This window comes from Gordionus sp. m RMFG-2023, chromosome 3, assembly GCF_954871325.1.
Source record: "Gordionus sp. m RMFG-2023 chromosome 3, tfGorSpeb1-WG-v2, whole genome shotgun sequence".
In the NCBI taxonomy this organism is placed as follows: Eukaryota; Metazoa; Nematomorpha; class Gordioida; order Chordodea; family Parachordodidae; genus Gordionus; species Gordionus sp. m RMFG-2023.
This window is the reverse complement of record NC_088777.1, coordinates 46,274,921-46,288,727: the sequence shown is the minus strand read 5'-3', so window position 1 is coordinate 46,288,727 and position 13,807 is coordinate 46,274,921. Positions and strand designations below refer to the sequence as shown.

Sequence of the window (13,807 nt, the reverse complement as noted above, 5' to 3'; positions counted from 1 at the left end):
TATTTGATTTATTCTCGCATTGATTTGATTTTTGGATAAAAGTAAATTTGTATGGGAATAAGAAGACAACTTCGCAATAAGAACATAAGCTATAGCATGATATCTTCCAAAATCGAGATGTTATAATTTAAATATCGATTTTTTATCCCTAACTTTGACAGTGCATCGCAACTTGCATTTAAAGCGAATTCGTGATTAAGTTCTTTTCTTTGATTATACTCTTAATTTTATAATTCAACAAACAAAAATAAATATATTATTATATTATTCAGTATCTTTCCTTTAACCCTAAATTTAAAAAAGGGCTTGTAAAATATTGAGGGGTTCAAAAGGGTTCAGGTTCACCGCTATAGAAATTTTGTTAATGTCTAAACCTTACTGACGTGAGCAAAATGTCTAGATTGCGTAATATTTTTTTGACTAAAATATTGGGTTTTGCTATTTTTCCAAAATCGAGCTCGTTTAACCACTAAGTTATGATTATTATCTAAATTTAATTAAAAATTATACGAAATTATATCACTTTTACTAAATAAATATCACTTTTTATTAAATAAACATCATTTTTCTTTGGTGAGCACAGTTAAAATAAATTATAATATTTCAGCATGATGAGTTTGTAGGGGAGGAACAAATTAAATACGATAAAAAAATATAGGAAATTAATGAATTATTGAAGCATGGGAATGTTTGGTTAATGTAATATAAAAATACATGTACAAAAAAAAGATATAAATTTGGAACACTGGTAATATAAAAAATGACTCAAAATAATTAGCAGCTATGCCCAAAAAAATTAGCAGCTATTCCCAAAATAATGCATGCCTATACGAACATCCACTAAAAATGTAGATTCTTTGGGAAAATAAATTATCACAATCTTTGTAAGTGCAAAATATAAATGGAAGGCATATTTGATCATTATCACACGCAAACCTAACGATCATTCGCTAGATTGTCTTTTGGTTCTTTAAAAAAGGGATGGCAAGTTGAAAATGAATCAAAGTTTATCTTTATCACGACGTGCTCTTCCCTTTGATCGTGTCCGCATTATTGCTACGCGTGAGAATGTCTAAACTTTTGGACCCGTTGTTATTATAAGGGCTCCGAGTGAACTCGTTGCAAATTAAGGGACTAGTCAATGCGTCGTGGCACGCGGCGGATTTTGCGTCGCGGACAACAACGACGAGATTGGATTCGAGAAGTTGATGTTCCAAAATGGAGAGGCAGGTTTTAAGAGAATTGAACGTGGCGCAGCCGGTGGCTTTGAGCAACAATAAATCGGGATCGAGTGGGCCTAATAATGAGCATTGGTCACGATATGCATCATCCGCGGGCTCGGGCGAATTGAGCGGAGTATCATTGCTTGGAGATTGAGTAAGAGCGGCGCTTTTATAAGACGCTTTATCGAAAGAGATAGGTTTCGGTAAGGTCTTAAAAATGAAATATCAAAAAGAGAGAAAGAAGATATTAATTACAAATTTAAAATTTGAATTAATAAGAATAATAAAAGAAGTGGCAAAATTTTATTTTTTTTATACTTCTATCATATACTTGATATCTTTGTAATGCTTTTCGGTGCAGCGCAATACTTCCTTTACAGCTTTGAATTGATTATTTGAAGTTGTTTTCCTTTTTTTTTCAAATGACATTTAGATTTAAATTACGATGGTAAATATAAGGAGCCAATAATTCGTGGTAGACATTAGCAGACAATGGATCGGGAACTATATAGATTCAAATAACAATAACGGTTTGTTATTGAACCTTTTCACATACAAACGCATTAAAGAGATATATATGTTAAGAGAAGTGCATATTTTTTTATTTTATCATTCTCTAAAAGAATAAAGAATTTCCAAGATTTTTATTAGTCACATAATATTTTATGGAGAAAATAAATTAAATCGTTGGGATCATTTATATTTGCCAACTTGTGTTGTAGGTACCATTAAAATAGCAATATACAGGGTCAGATGAAATTTTTTGTTAACAGTACAGATTCGGGATGTTGGCAAGGATTTCTAATCACGGAGGTTATGCCATTTTGCATCATAAAAATAAATGGTCTAAAGAGATCTGGATATCGGTTTGGTCTGACAATCAAAAAACTAACATGAAGTGAGCAAAAATAATCCATAAGTAAAGCCGATTCTCTGAAAATATAAACAGATCTGCAACATGGCCTATCTCTAGCCTGTCTTAAAAATAATTTCGAACCGGCCGAGTCGGGCTTAAATTTATAAATATATGATATCATTACATTTTGTTAAATAAATTGATATATTTTAAAATTCTTACAAGAAACAAGGCGCTAATTATTTTTATTTGTAGAATATTTTATATTTTTTTTTGGTTACAATCAAAATATTTCTTAAATATATATTCGGGCCGGGACGACAAATAATTTTTATTTTGGGACAAGCTTTTCGGGACAAATGAAAAAAATTTCATTCGGGATCGGGTCGGGCAGGTCAAATTTTTTTAAAAAAATTAGGCCCGAAGCAGATCACTATTATTACAAGGGTTTTCTTTGTGTTTTCACATTCAGAGATTCAAACCGAACCCTAACGTTAAAAAAATGTATAACATAAACCTCTAAAAATAAAGGTTTGTAACGGATTCGAAAAAATTTCGACATAATACGAATTGTTTTAAAGATTATTATGTATCAATTTTAATTTTATAAATAGTTGACATTTTTAGATATTTTCGTATATCCCTACTTGCAGATGCCAGCAGTTTTTCAAGTTGGGTTAGAATAATAGGCGTATCTAAGAGAAGGTGCTGGGAGGCTTCTCCCATTGGAAGCATTTGCCTATTTTCGTAAATATCATTTAAGCATCCCATTATATGCATCCCTTTTCCCCAAAATATATTTACTAATATACCACTCAGTTAGGTCGTGTCCTAAATAGGCTTAATTTGGAAACTTAATTGCTTTTTATTATAAGCTAAAAAGGATTTGATCGAGAACACCCCATTTTAGTTGATTTTAAGTATTTGGTTGCATTACTATCTTTCGTATTTTATTCTTGTTTTTTTGGTTATGTTATTTTTCTTAATTTTGTTTTATAAAAAAAAAATTCTCTTACTTTTTTTTAGCTATTGAGACAATACTTAAAAGATGGCTAAATAGACGGCTATAAAGTATTAAGCCGACCTTGAACATAGCCTTAATACTTTTTTAAAAGTAATGAATATAATTCTAAACTTTTCAGAAAAAGCATTGGGAAATGATATATGACATTAATCGGCATTTAGCTTTTTGCTAAACAACGACAAAAATTTATTGAAATGCAATATGAACTATTTATTTTTTAATATTTATATTATTAACGTAATCACGTGGTAGAGTCGAGTCAACTATATATCACCCCCCCCCCCCCACGGAACCACCTAGTTAGCTTTAGAAAAAAATCATGGTCCTTGTTAGATTCGAACCCAGAACTATCGGATTGTGATAGACGCACTGAACCGATTAGGCCATAGACGCTAATCGAAAATATCAAATTATTTTTTTCGTATATAAGGATATTACAACTTTATCCAATATTTATATAAAACACATAAAAAATCAATAAAGTACCCAAAAGTCCCAAGCTTTATTTTAGGCTTAAAGTAAGTGTACCTAAAACTATCCAATAAAAATGTATGATGAAAAAAAACACATCAAATAGTGCTTCTTCCTATAATAAAATCTTATAAAACTATGTCGCGCAATAGATTCTCATCTCACTATTGATTTTATTTTTTTTCTTCCTTATAGATATTTTGAAGGAATAAGAATCTCGAAAATATTTTAATCATACGTATCAATAGTACTTTTAACTTTTAAAGGAAACCAATTAGTGTTGCTAAACGGCTCAATTTTTTAAAACGACTAACCTAATATTTTAGCCAAGAATATTACGCGAACCTCCAGATTTTGTTAAGAGATGTCTAAACCTTTCTGCCATCTAAGAGCAAAATCTCCAGGCTTGCGTTATATTTTTTTGGTGAAATATTGGGTTATCCGTTTTTACATATTGGAGCAGTTTAACAACATCAAAACTAATTATTTAAATTATAGTTAATAAATACCAACTAATTGTCATAATGTACATATTAGGCATATTTATAATGGCAAATAATAAAATTGCCTTTCTGTATATAATTCTAATGAGTTTATGCAAAACGATTAGACCACGTTTTAAAAAAGGCTCAACCATCCGATATTCGTTAAGGTTTAACAAAATCTGACCAAATCCGTTCGACCCGTGAGTTGGATGGAGGAATCGTAAATTTTTTTTTATTTTTGATAATGTATGGGTTAAGAATAGTAAAATTTGGTGGGTCGGGCTTGGTGAAAATTTTTTTCTTCCTTGCGGAGCTTTAGTCCGGATCCCCTTACATTATAAACAAGAACAAAAAAACATATTGAATATGTTTTGTCTTGTTTTTTTTTCCCAATTCGAAACATCATATACTGTCAATATATCACTATTTTTACAGCTGATTAAATCCATTTAAAAAAACAACTCAAGTTCTCTCTATATTTTTTTTGTTTCAAGTTTGCAGACCTAGCCCGGATAATAATATGACTTTAAAAATCCGGGTAGAACTGAAATTCGGGACGGATCGATTAATTTTTTTAAAATATCAATTAACCAGGGGAAAAATCTTATATTTGAGTCGATATTCATTTACTCCCCCATATTTTCAATTTTCCAGTCGAAACGATTCGTAAAAATTATTTCAAAATAACAAAATTTCTAAAGTTCTAAGCTGGGCCGAACGAAAAATGATTCAAAATAAAAACCTGGACAGGGAAAATTTTGCCCTCTGCATGTAGTTTCTTATAGTTGGATGTATAAGAGGATCTGAAGGTAGGTTGTTTAAAAACTTGTATATTCTATTTCCAAAAAAAGGAAGAGGCTAATCATTAGGTAATATATTTAAAAGCATAAAAAGGATTTAATAGATTTCTTATATATTTTTTTAAAAAAAATCTATGTGTAATTACTTAGAACATATTTTATATAACATATTATATTGTGCAATTATTTATATTTCAGAAAAAAAAATAATGTTAACGGAATATTATTTCTTTAAGAGCCAGGGCAGGGCTTTATAAAAATGAAGGAAATAAGAATTTTGGGATTTTGCTTTAGGTAGTTTCCATGTCAATTCGGCTTGGTGTCGACTCAGCACGGCGACGCGCAGAAATTTATTAGTATAAAACAAAAGGATGATTAAATAAAAGTCATTATGAATGTTGCCTATTAATTATGTTTTCATATTTATTTTTTTTACAAAAATCACAATTTTATTTACTAAATGTCTAATATCAATAAAATCTTAATAATATCAATAAAATTTTAATAATATCAAAAAAAAAATATTAACAAACCAATATTTATACCGATTTCTTTGGTGGACCAATTTGCCATATTATAAGATATGTTGATCTATAAAAAAATCAAATTATTTAAACCAGAGTTTCGAACCGTTAAGTATAGCGGTCCCGTTCGTTTTGATTTTTAGTTTAAAATTTTATAAAGATTTTGTTCAATTTCCGTTTTTTTAAAGAATATCATTTAGGTTCGGTTCTGTTTAGAATTTATAACTGTTCTTTTCGGTTCGTTCCACTCTTAAATAAAAATCTTTTTGATTTATATTTTTATAATTTAACCATGAAAATTATTTCTTATCTAATTAACTAGTAATTTGCCTAATCTCTATTATATTGAGTATATAAAGTAATAACAATAAACTTGGTATTTATTGATAAGAAGATAATAGCTAAATATAAATTTTTTTTAATTTGATAAGAAATCACGAATTTAAATTGCCCACAAGGAAAATTAAATTTTCAAATTTAGGTTAATATTAAATTAATTATTTTAAAAAACTGTTGTGAATTATTTTGTTTCAAGCAGGGTTGTGCATTTGACCGGTCAAATGTGGTCAAATTCAAATATATGTTTTTTTAAGTTAATATTAACTTTATTTTGAATATAATAGTAAAATGAATCTATAATATTAATTTTTTAAATTCATTGTCATTCAATAACTAACGTGTAGCTATCTGTAGCAGACCTATTTCTTTCTAAAGAAGAAGTAGAACTAGGAATTGTTAGTCTCTTAATAGGCAGGGTGGACAAAGTTTAATCTATTAACTAGAGGTCGGAATTTGTTGTTTCTGGAAATTACTACTTTCCACATAATTTGCTATATTAAACATGCTGTTTTTGCTACTGAAATTAATTATATCACTTAAAATATTTTGGTCATCACTTCCTTGTAAAATAGCTAATTCTTGAATTATATCACATACTTCATTAATTTCACTACTAGTGAGTTCTCTTGATATTGTGGACACAAAAAATAAGCAAACATTGTGATCACATGTATTTACATCGTTTTTACCTTTTTTAAACATATTTTTAATTTATTTTTCCTTTAATTTTTTTAGAGTATTTGACCGGTCAAATACTCCTCCGGTCAATATTGACTAAATTTGACTGGTCAATTGACTGACTTGCCAACCCTGGTTTCAAGAATATTTATAACAGTTCGGTTAGCTCTTTTTAAGTTCGGTTACGGTTAAAGTTCAATTATAACGGTTCGTTCCTATTTCGCGGTTCGGTTCGAAACCCTGATTTAAAAATGATATTTATTTTTTATGATTAATAGAATAATTTTAAGGATTTTTAAGTATCAATAAAATAAGCCAGCCTTAAAGGAAAATATATTTTTAAGTCAATAATTATGTTCCAAATTAATAAAATCGCTGTATATGATCAAAAATTTCAGCCTCTACTATGAGATTTCCCTTTTTTAGTTCCTTACTTCTGAAAAATAATTTGAATTTTTTTGGATCAACATATCTTATAACAAGGTAAATTGGTCCACCAAAGAAATCTAAGAATAAATATTTGTTTTAAATTTATATATTTTTGAACCCTTTACTTTATACTAATTGCAACTGTATTAGATACGCGCCAAATTGTCGCCGCACTGAATTGACGCTAAGCCGAATTGACGTGATACCCTTTAGATAATCAACCGGATTCGGATTTCTTATTATTTTTTTGCCAATTATTTTTGGCCTTGACATATTAATATATATTTTTTTCCTCACAAGAAGGAAAACAAAAAATCGAAATTCTTTTTTAATTTCAATTTTATTGATTCAAAAAGGATTATTAATAGAGTAAAAAAAATATATAATTAATAATTAATGTTATATAAAAAGATAGATTAGTTCGAAATTAAAATTCTAAGATCTGTGCTCAGATGATTTAGTAAACTTTATATATATACTATACATTTTTACTTTTTGTAATTTATTGCAACAAAAAGAAAAATATAAAATTTCTTCTTTTCAATTTATAATCATTAAAATTAAAAGTTAACATGTTTTTAATTTATTCTTTTGAAATTAAATAGAAAAAAGACATTTAATTAATGCTATAAAATTTGGTTTTGCATTATATAATTTATTTAAAAAGGATTTAAGTTTTTTTTTAAAAAAATTGCTTTACTTTTATATTCTTAATCATTAATAAATAATAGTTAAATTTTATCCAATTATGGTTATGTAGTTTAAATCAAAAATTTATTTGTAACTACTTTAGAAAAATATAAACAATAAAAATTTATAATAAGTGAGATTCAATTTTGCAAAATATAGCTCAATTTTTTAAAATTCATATAAATTTAGGTAAAATTTATTCAAAAAATCTCCCTTCTTCAAAAAATCTTTTAAGATCTTTGCCCAAGAATTCTCATAGATGTTTTTTTTTCAAACTCTGAAAATAATTATTATATTGCGTTATTTATAAAAAAAAATTTCCCATAGTTGCAAAAAAAAATTTAAATTTTGATATTTTTATTACTTCTTTTTTTTAAGTTCCTTTGATTACAATTTGTAAATCACCCAAATTACTCGGTATAATAAAAAACAAAAAAAATTACACTTCAAAAATAATGCATATAAATTTAAATAGTTAATTTTGAAACGTAACTTATAATTGTAACTAGTTTCTTTTCCTTCGAAAATTTACTTTAATAAACTAAATATTATACCCTGGCAAAAAGAGCCTTTTTACCCCCTCCCCACCCTCAAAATATTTTTGAGGTCTTTACTCTACACTAATCTATTTTTTTTTCCTTTGAAATTATATATCAGAAACTTGCAGGTGCGTCTCATAAAATGGTTACAATTTTTCAAAACTTGGTTAGGACCAATGACATATATAATACCTAGACTGACGATTCATTCATTAAAAGTGTACATCAATGCAAATCAGCTGGAGACGTCATCTTGGTTACACTAATCATTATTAAAATTTTAAACGAGAGCCTAATTTATTCCTATATCTGATGCAAACTTTATTAAAGAGTTACCGGATCATCGAGATAATAAGGAAGCAAGTTATCAATTTAATAGCAGTTTTTAACATGAGAATAATTACTATATGTGTTACCAAAATGGCGGATCCAGCTGATTTGCTTTTAACGACGCTTAAAAATGCATTTTAATGAATGAATCGTCAGGTATTATATATGTTGGCTAGGACATAAAATTATATTTTTTTAAAAAGATACAAAGCTAGTGTTTTTTTAAATAAAAATATATATATCAATTAATCAGTTGTAGAATTACAAAATGAATCATTTAATATTCTGTTACTGTTCATATTTGTTTAAATTTATTTTTGAAACAATTTATCAAAGTAAGAAATGCTTTTCAAAAAAAAAAATCTTCAAAAATTTTGATCATTGAAGATTGTTTTTTTGAAAAGAAGATATTTTTGAGAATTGTTCAAGCAAGTTTTTTTTTAAAATCAAATTTCAAATTCTTCCATTTTGTGATTTTTAAAAGATTTTTTGCACAAAATTTTTGGAAAATAAAAAAATCATAAAAATATTCGAACTGTAACTCTGCGCTTATAGTATATGCGTTATCCTCAAACATTGCGTTCTTATTCAGTTTCAAAAGTTAATTTAAGATAAGGTTAAAATGGTGATAATTATTTTATATAATATTTAAGAAAAATCAAAATTCGCTAATATGTTTTTGAAATTTTATCATAGCGCTATCATCATAATGCTCTACATTTTTAAATTTATGCCTATTTATTGGCTTAATTTTGTAATAGCGCTGCGTTAAATAACGCAACGCTTGGACAAAACGCGTTTACTATTGTGGGGTTTAGTTACAAAAATATAGAAATATTAGAATTTAGAAAATATAATAATTTTTAGACATCATTATGGTTCCTCTTTGGGAACTCAATTATAAAATTGTATTTTAATTTATTGTAAATTGTAATCGTTTTAATCAAAATAAAAAGTAATGAAAATGATAAAATCAAAATTTTAACATCTGGGGCAGGTGATCAAAATTTTTGAAACCCCCCCTCCCCCCAAAACTAAGGGTAGTGACTGGCAAAATCAACATTTTTTTCTGAGCTCATATAGCTAGGGCTCAAATTTTTTTTTATAAAAGCATAAGATCTCAAACTCAAAATTTATTTTATACTCTATTAAATGTGTGTTATTTGAAATGGCTCGATTTAAGCCGATTTTTTTAAAAAATGGCGAACTCAGTATTTTATCCAGAAAAATAAGGCGAAATCTCGAGAATTCGTTAATAGATATCCACCCGAGCTATCTATAAACAAAATAAAGGCTTACACTATATTTTTCCTGGATTCAAGTTAGCAGCAGTTTATAAAAATTGGCTCAAATCGAGCCGTTAAACAAAAATACTCTAAATTTTAATAACTATTTGAAAAATTGAGTGGTCATTATCAATTTTATTCTATTTATAACAAGATATACAATGAAAATGTAATATTATGTCACCTGATTTTTCTTTAAATAATTTTTCTTATTTTTATTAAGATTATAATTGTGGTGATATTTCATTAGGCAAATATAAAGGAAGAATGTGAAGGAAATATAACTTAATATGTTCTTGTTCTGCATTGGGCCAATGGGACAGACCTACAAGATTCTAACACAGGGCGGGTAAAAAAAATTTTTAAATAAAATCCAGGGTGAGTTGGGTTAGAAAATTGAAAAATAATAAAATATAGAATAAGCAAATGCTTAAAAATTTGAAATAGCAGATCTGCAGGCCTGGCCCAAAGCCAGACCCAGTCCTAAGCCATGCCTGGGTACACAGGCTGTAATTAAGTTTTTTAAAATTAACCCGAGCCAGACCTAAATTTTTTTTTAAAAAATACCTGGGTCAGGACTAAAAAATTTTCTTTAAAAAATACTACAGGGCTTATTTTAAAATCAAATATTTTAAATTGCCATTATTACCTGTAAAAATTAAATAAAATATATTTTAAAAAAATCTGGACCAGGTCATGCAAATGGTACCTCTGCATGTCTTTGATATATATATTGTAAAGTCTGTAACAATCTATGGAAATATTTGAAAAGGTTTTCAGCCAAGCCAAATTAAATAAGACATGATAAAAATCAATAATTGTATTTGACCATATATCATGATTTGAATCAGTTCCTTTTTTAATATTTAACTATATTTTTTATGAGCTTTTTAACAGATAAAATTTGATTACTACTTGTTTATAGAAAAATAAACAAACTTCAGGCCCCTAAAAATATTTTGACCAAGTTGTTTAGCCCAAAAAATCTTTTTGCTCAGCCTGGGGGCCACACCCATCTTTAATACCAAGTAAATTTCAAAAGTACAAATGTAAAGAGAATAATTATATATAACTTTTTTTCAATAAGAGAAATGCTTGCATCTAACATGGGGATATTTCCAATTGATTTTGATTGAGGAGCATAATACTTTTTCATGGAAGGTGCATTTCCAGATAACAAATCAAATGAAAATAAATTGTTAATGAAATCAGAAGAAGTATTTATAATTTGTGATTTTGCTGATATTGGAGGTAAATTGGATATAGACAAATTCTTTTGATATATAATATAAATTTATTATAGATTAAGATATACAATAAATTATATAAAGACATACATGATCTAGATCAGCATTTACATGTAACTCTGCAGTAGATCTTAACCTATTAATCCATATTTGACGTTCTTTGGCATCAATGGCTAAAAAACATTGTAGTTATTTAATAAATGATTACTTTTTATCTTAAAAAATTCATTATTAGTTGCATTTATTATAAATGTATATGAATCTTCTTCACTTGGAGATATAACAGCCCCCTATTGAAACTGCTAAAGAGATAATAAAATAATAAGGTACCCCAAGATGAATTGCATTCCTAGGTTTGCATTTTTGTTTATAATTATCTTCTAACTTAAATAAATTTCATTATAATATTGAATTAATTTAAAAACTAAATAATATTCCAACATTCCAGTTATTGGATTTAAAACAAACCATCTATATTGATATCCTTTCATCAAATTTGTAAATTTTTGCAAATAGCCTTCTAAAGGTCTTCTTAAATCATCTACTTCCATTTTCTGAAATATATTTATTACAATATAATATATATAATAAACTTTTGCTTCATCCTCTACTTCTTTAATATGTTTTTTTTCGGATTCCGTCAAAGTTTTTTTGATATTTTTTAAATTATATTCCATATGTGAATACTAGTTAGGTGTAAAAATCCCGATAATATTTAAAATTCCGATAATTTAAATTGACAATATGTGGAAATATATATCATTGAAATTATCAGACCCTAGTTTACAAATTGAAGTTCTGACTCTTAAGTTATATTAATAATGTATTTTAAATGGTAACTTGCAACTGATAAATTTATTCTTGCTTTAAATAGGCAAAATTATATTTTTCCCACATTTTTTTTTAGAAAATGCCATATTAATTATAACAACTATTCTTTTTAAGAAAATACAGGGCTAAGCGTCCTGCTGAACGCTATATTTGTAGAAATATTTATAACAATTATTAAATACAGCTTTTTAATAAAAATAATATCATAGTTCGTTTTTGATATATTCTTTTGGGCTAGCAATAATGAAAGTATAAATAAAAAATTCATAGAAATTTAAATTTGGGAGTAGGAAAGTTTATAAGTTAAAATAAATTTGAGGAAGTTAATGGGATTAACTATTGAATCAATGAAGGATATTTTATTTTTATTCAATTCGACTATATTTTATTTAATATCCAATACATCTAAATGGATAGGCAGAGATTTTTGAGGAGGGTTTACATTCAGTGCAGTGAAAATCCTGCTCAGGCACTGCCAACAAGTCAAACGTTTAAGATAATTTAGGTATAGAGCGTTTCTTCCCAAATAAATGCTCTAATGTGTTGTGATCAGTTTGAAGCAAAAGTCTTCTACTATAAATGGATAAATAAAATTTTAAATAACCAAATAAATGTGCTCGAGCTTCTTTATCAATCGAAGCGTAATTCTGACTCTAATAAAGTCAACACGAACGAGATAGTTTTTGTCCTTCCGTCTACTAATTAATGCAACAATACAGCCCCTAATCGTGAATCAGATGCGTCGTATTCAAAAATGATCGGAAACTGCGCGTTATAAGGAATTAACATTTCCTTGGATGAAAATAATTTGTTAACCTCTTCGAAGGATTTTGTTCATCTTCTGTCCACTGCCAAGGTACTTTCATGCTCGTTAATCTATGTAATAGCGCTTTTTTACTATGTAGATTACGAAAACGTTCAGATCCAAGTTATTGTATATTTTTATGTTTTGGAGCATTACAAGATAGTCTTCATCTTTTCTGGATTAGAATATATACTGGATTAATTAAAAATCACCCCTAAAATGATACTGATTTTGGTAAAATCGAACTTTCGTCAATTCCGTCTTAAGTCCAGCCGCCTGTAGACCAGAAATTATTACATCATCTTGGTATTGCACCGGCCATTTGGAAATTAAACTCATCCATATATCTCTGGAATATAATAGGTGGACTTGCCAGTCCAAAAGTCATTAGTTGATAACGGAAATAACACTTACGAATCGCTATAGTTATAAATGCCTGAGATTCCGATTCTACTGCCATTTGCAAATATGTATCATTCAGATCTATTATGGTAAAATTTATCATGAACTCGGAATTATTTTCTTTAACAAATCGTCTAAGGTGAGTAACATGATGATAATAAACACGCATAAAGCGTAACTTAAAATCAGCGCAAATTTGAATATCTCCTTGAGCACATTTACCGTTGTCTTTGACCACTGTACTATCTTTTCTATAATTATGGCAGCCACTAGTCGGTCTATCCATTTCAATTACTTTCCAAGGAAATGGTACTCTGCAAGCTGAAAATAATAATAGTACAGCAGTATCTGCAAAATCGTGTATGTCATATTTTATCATTACAAATTGCTTGATGTTTATAAACCAATTCTCAAATTCTCATTCGATATTTTAGATTGACCCAAGGGAACATCCTTAACCGAATTCTACACTTGTTTTATTATAACATAAAGAGGTATTCCTAATTTAAACGCTACTATTTGGTAATCCAAAAAAGGCACCCAATTAGTGTTCATTATTACTACTGGTATGCTCCTTGTCAAGGAACCAATCTGAACATTGACTTGGGTTTTGCCCTTAACATTCACTAGATAATCAAGATATAAGGTCAATGACTTGACGATCTAATATTTGGTATTGCCTATACACCAGAGTCAATATCAAATTCAACATCTACATTAATCTCTGCAGTTAGTTTTGCTCAATTCTGTCTATTTTATCGAATCTTTTATGTATTAAGAATAGAATTATTTGATGACACTCTTATATTAAATTCTTTCATTTGCAACAAACTGCAAAATGACTAATT

At 27.8% G+C, this 13,807-nt stretch overlaps 1 protein-coding gene across 1 annotated transcript; it reads right to left on the bottom strand.

Moving 5' to 3' along the window:
* Positions 1–629: 629 nt before the first annotated feature.
* On the bottom strand, positions 630–11,576 carry LOC135926457 (oxysterol-binding protein-related protein 11-like). The gene is made up of 8 exons (XM_065462343.1): positions 11,515–11,576; positions 11,347–11,475; positions 11,252–11,305; positions 11,130–11,211; positions 11,012–11,094; positions 10,748–10,947; positions 1,542–1,632; positions 630–1,433 (listed from the first exon to the last, which is right to left on the bottom strand). The coding sequence occupies exons 2-8, from the start codon at positions 11,470–11,472 to the stop codon at positions 1,017–1,019; spliced, it is 1,053 nt and encodes a 350-aa protein (XP_065318415.1). The 5' UTR covers positions 11,473–11,475; positions 11,515–11,576; the 3' UTR covers positions 630–1,016.
* Between the last annotated feature and the right edge of the window lie 2,231 nt (positions 11,577–13,807).

What these genes read in the sequence shown, in the direction of transcription:
- LOC135926457 (XM_065462343.1), bottom strand. Translation starts at nt 11,472, where the DNA reads ATGGAAGTAGATGATTTAAGAAGACCTTTAGAAGGCTATTTGCAAAAA. An exon ending in GGAATGCAATTCATCTTGGG is followed by an intron (nt 11,212 to 11,251) that starts GTACCTTATTAT and finishes CAGTTTCAATAG; the next exon opens with GGGGCTGTTATATCTCCAAG. An exon ending in ATATCAAGTATATGATAGAA is followed by an intron (nt 1,434 to 1,541) that starts GTATAAAAAAAA and finishes TTCATTTTTAAG; the next exon opens with ACCTTACCGAAACCTATCTC.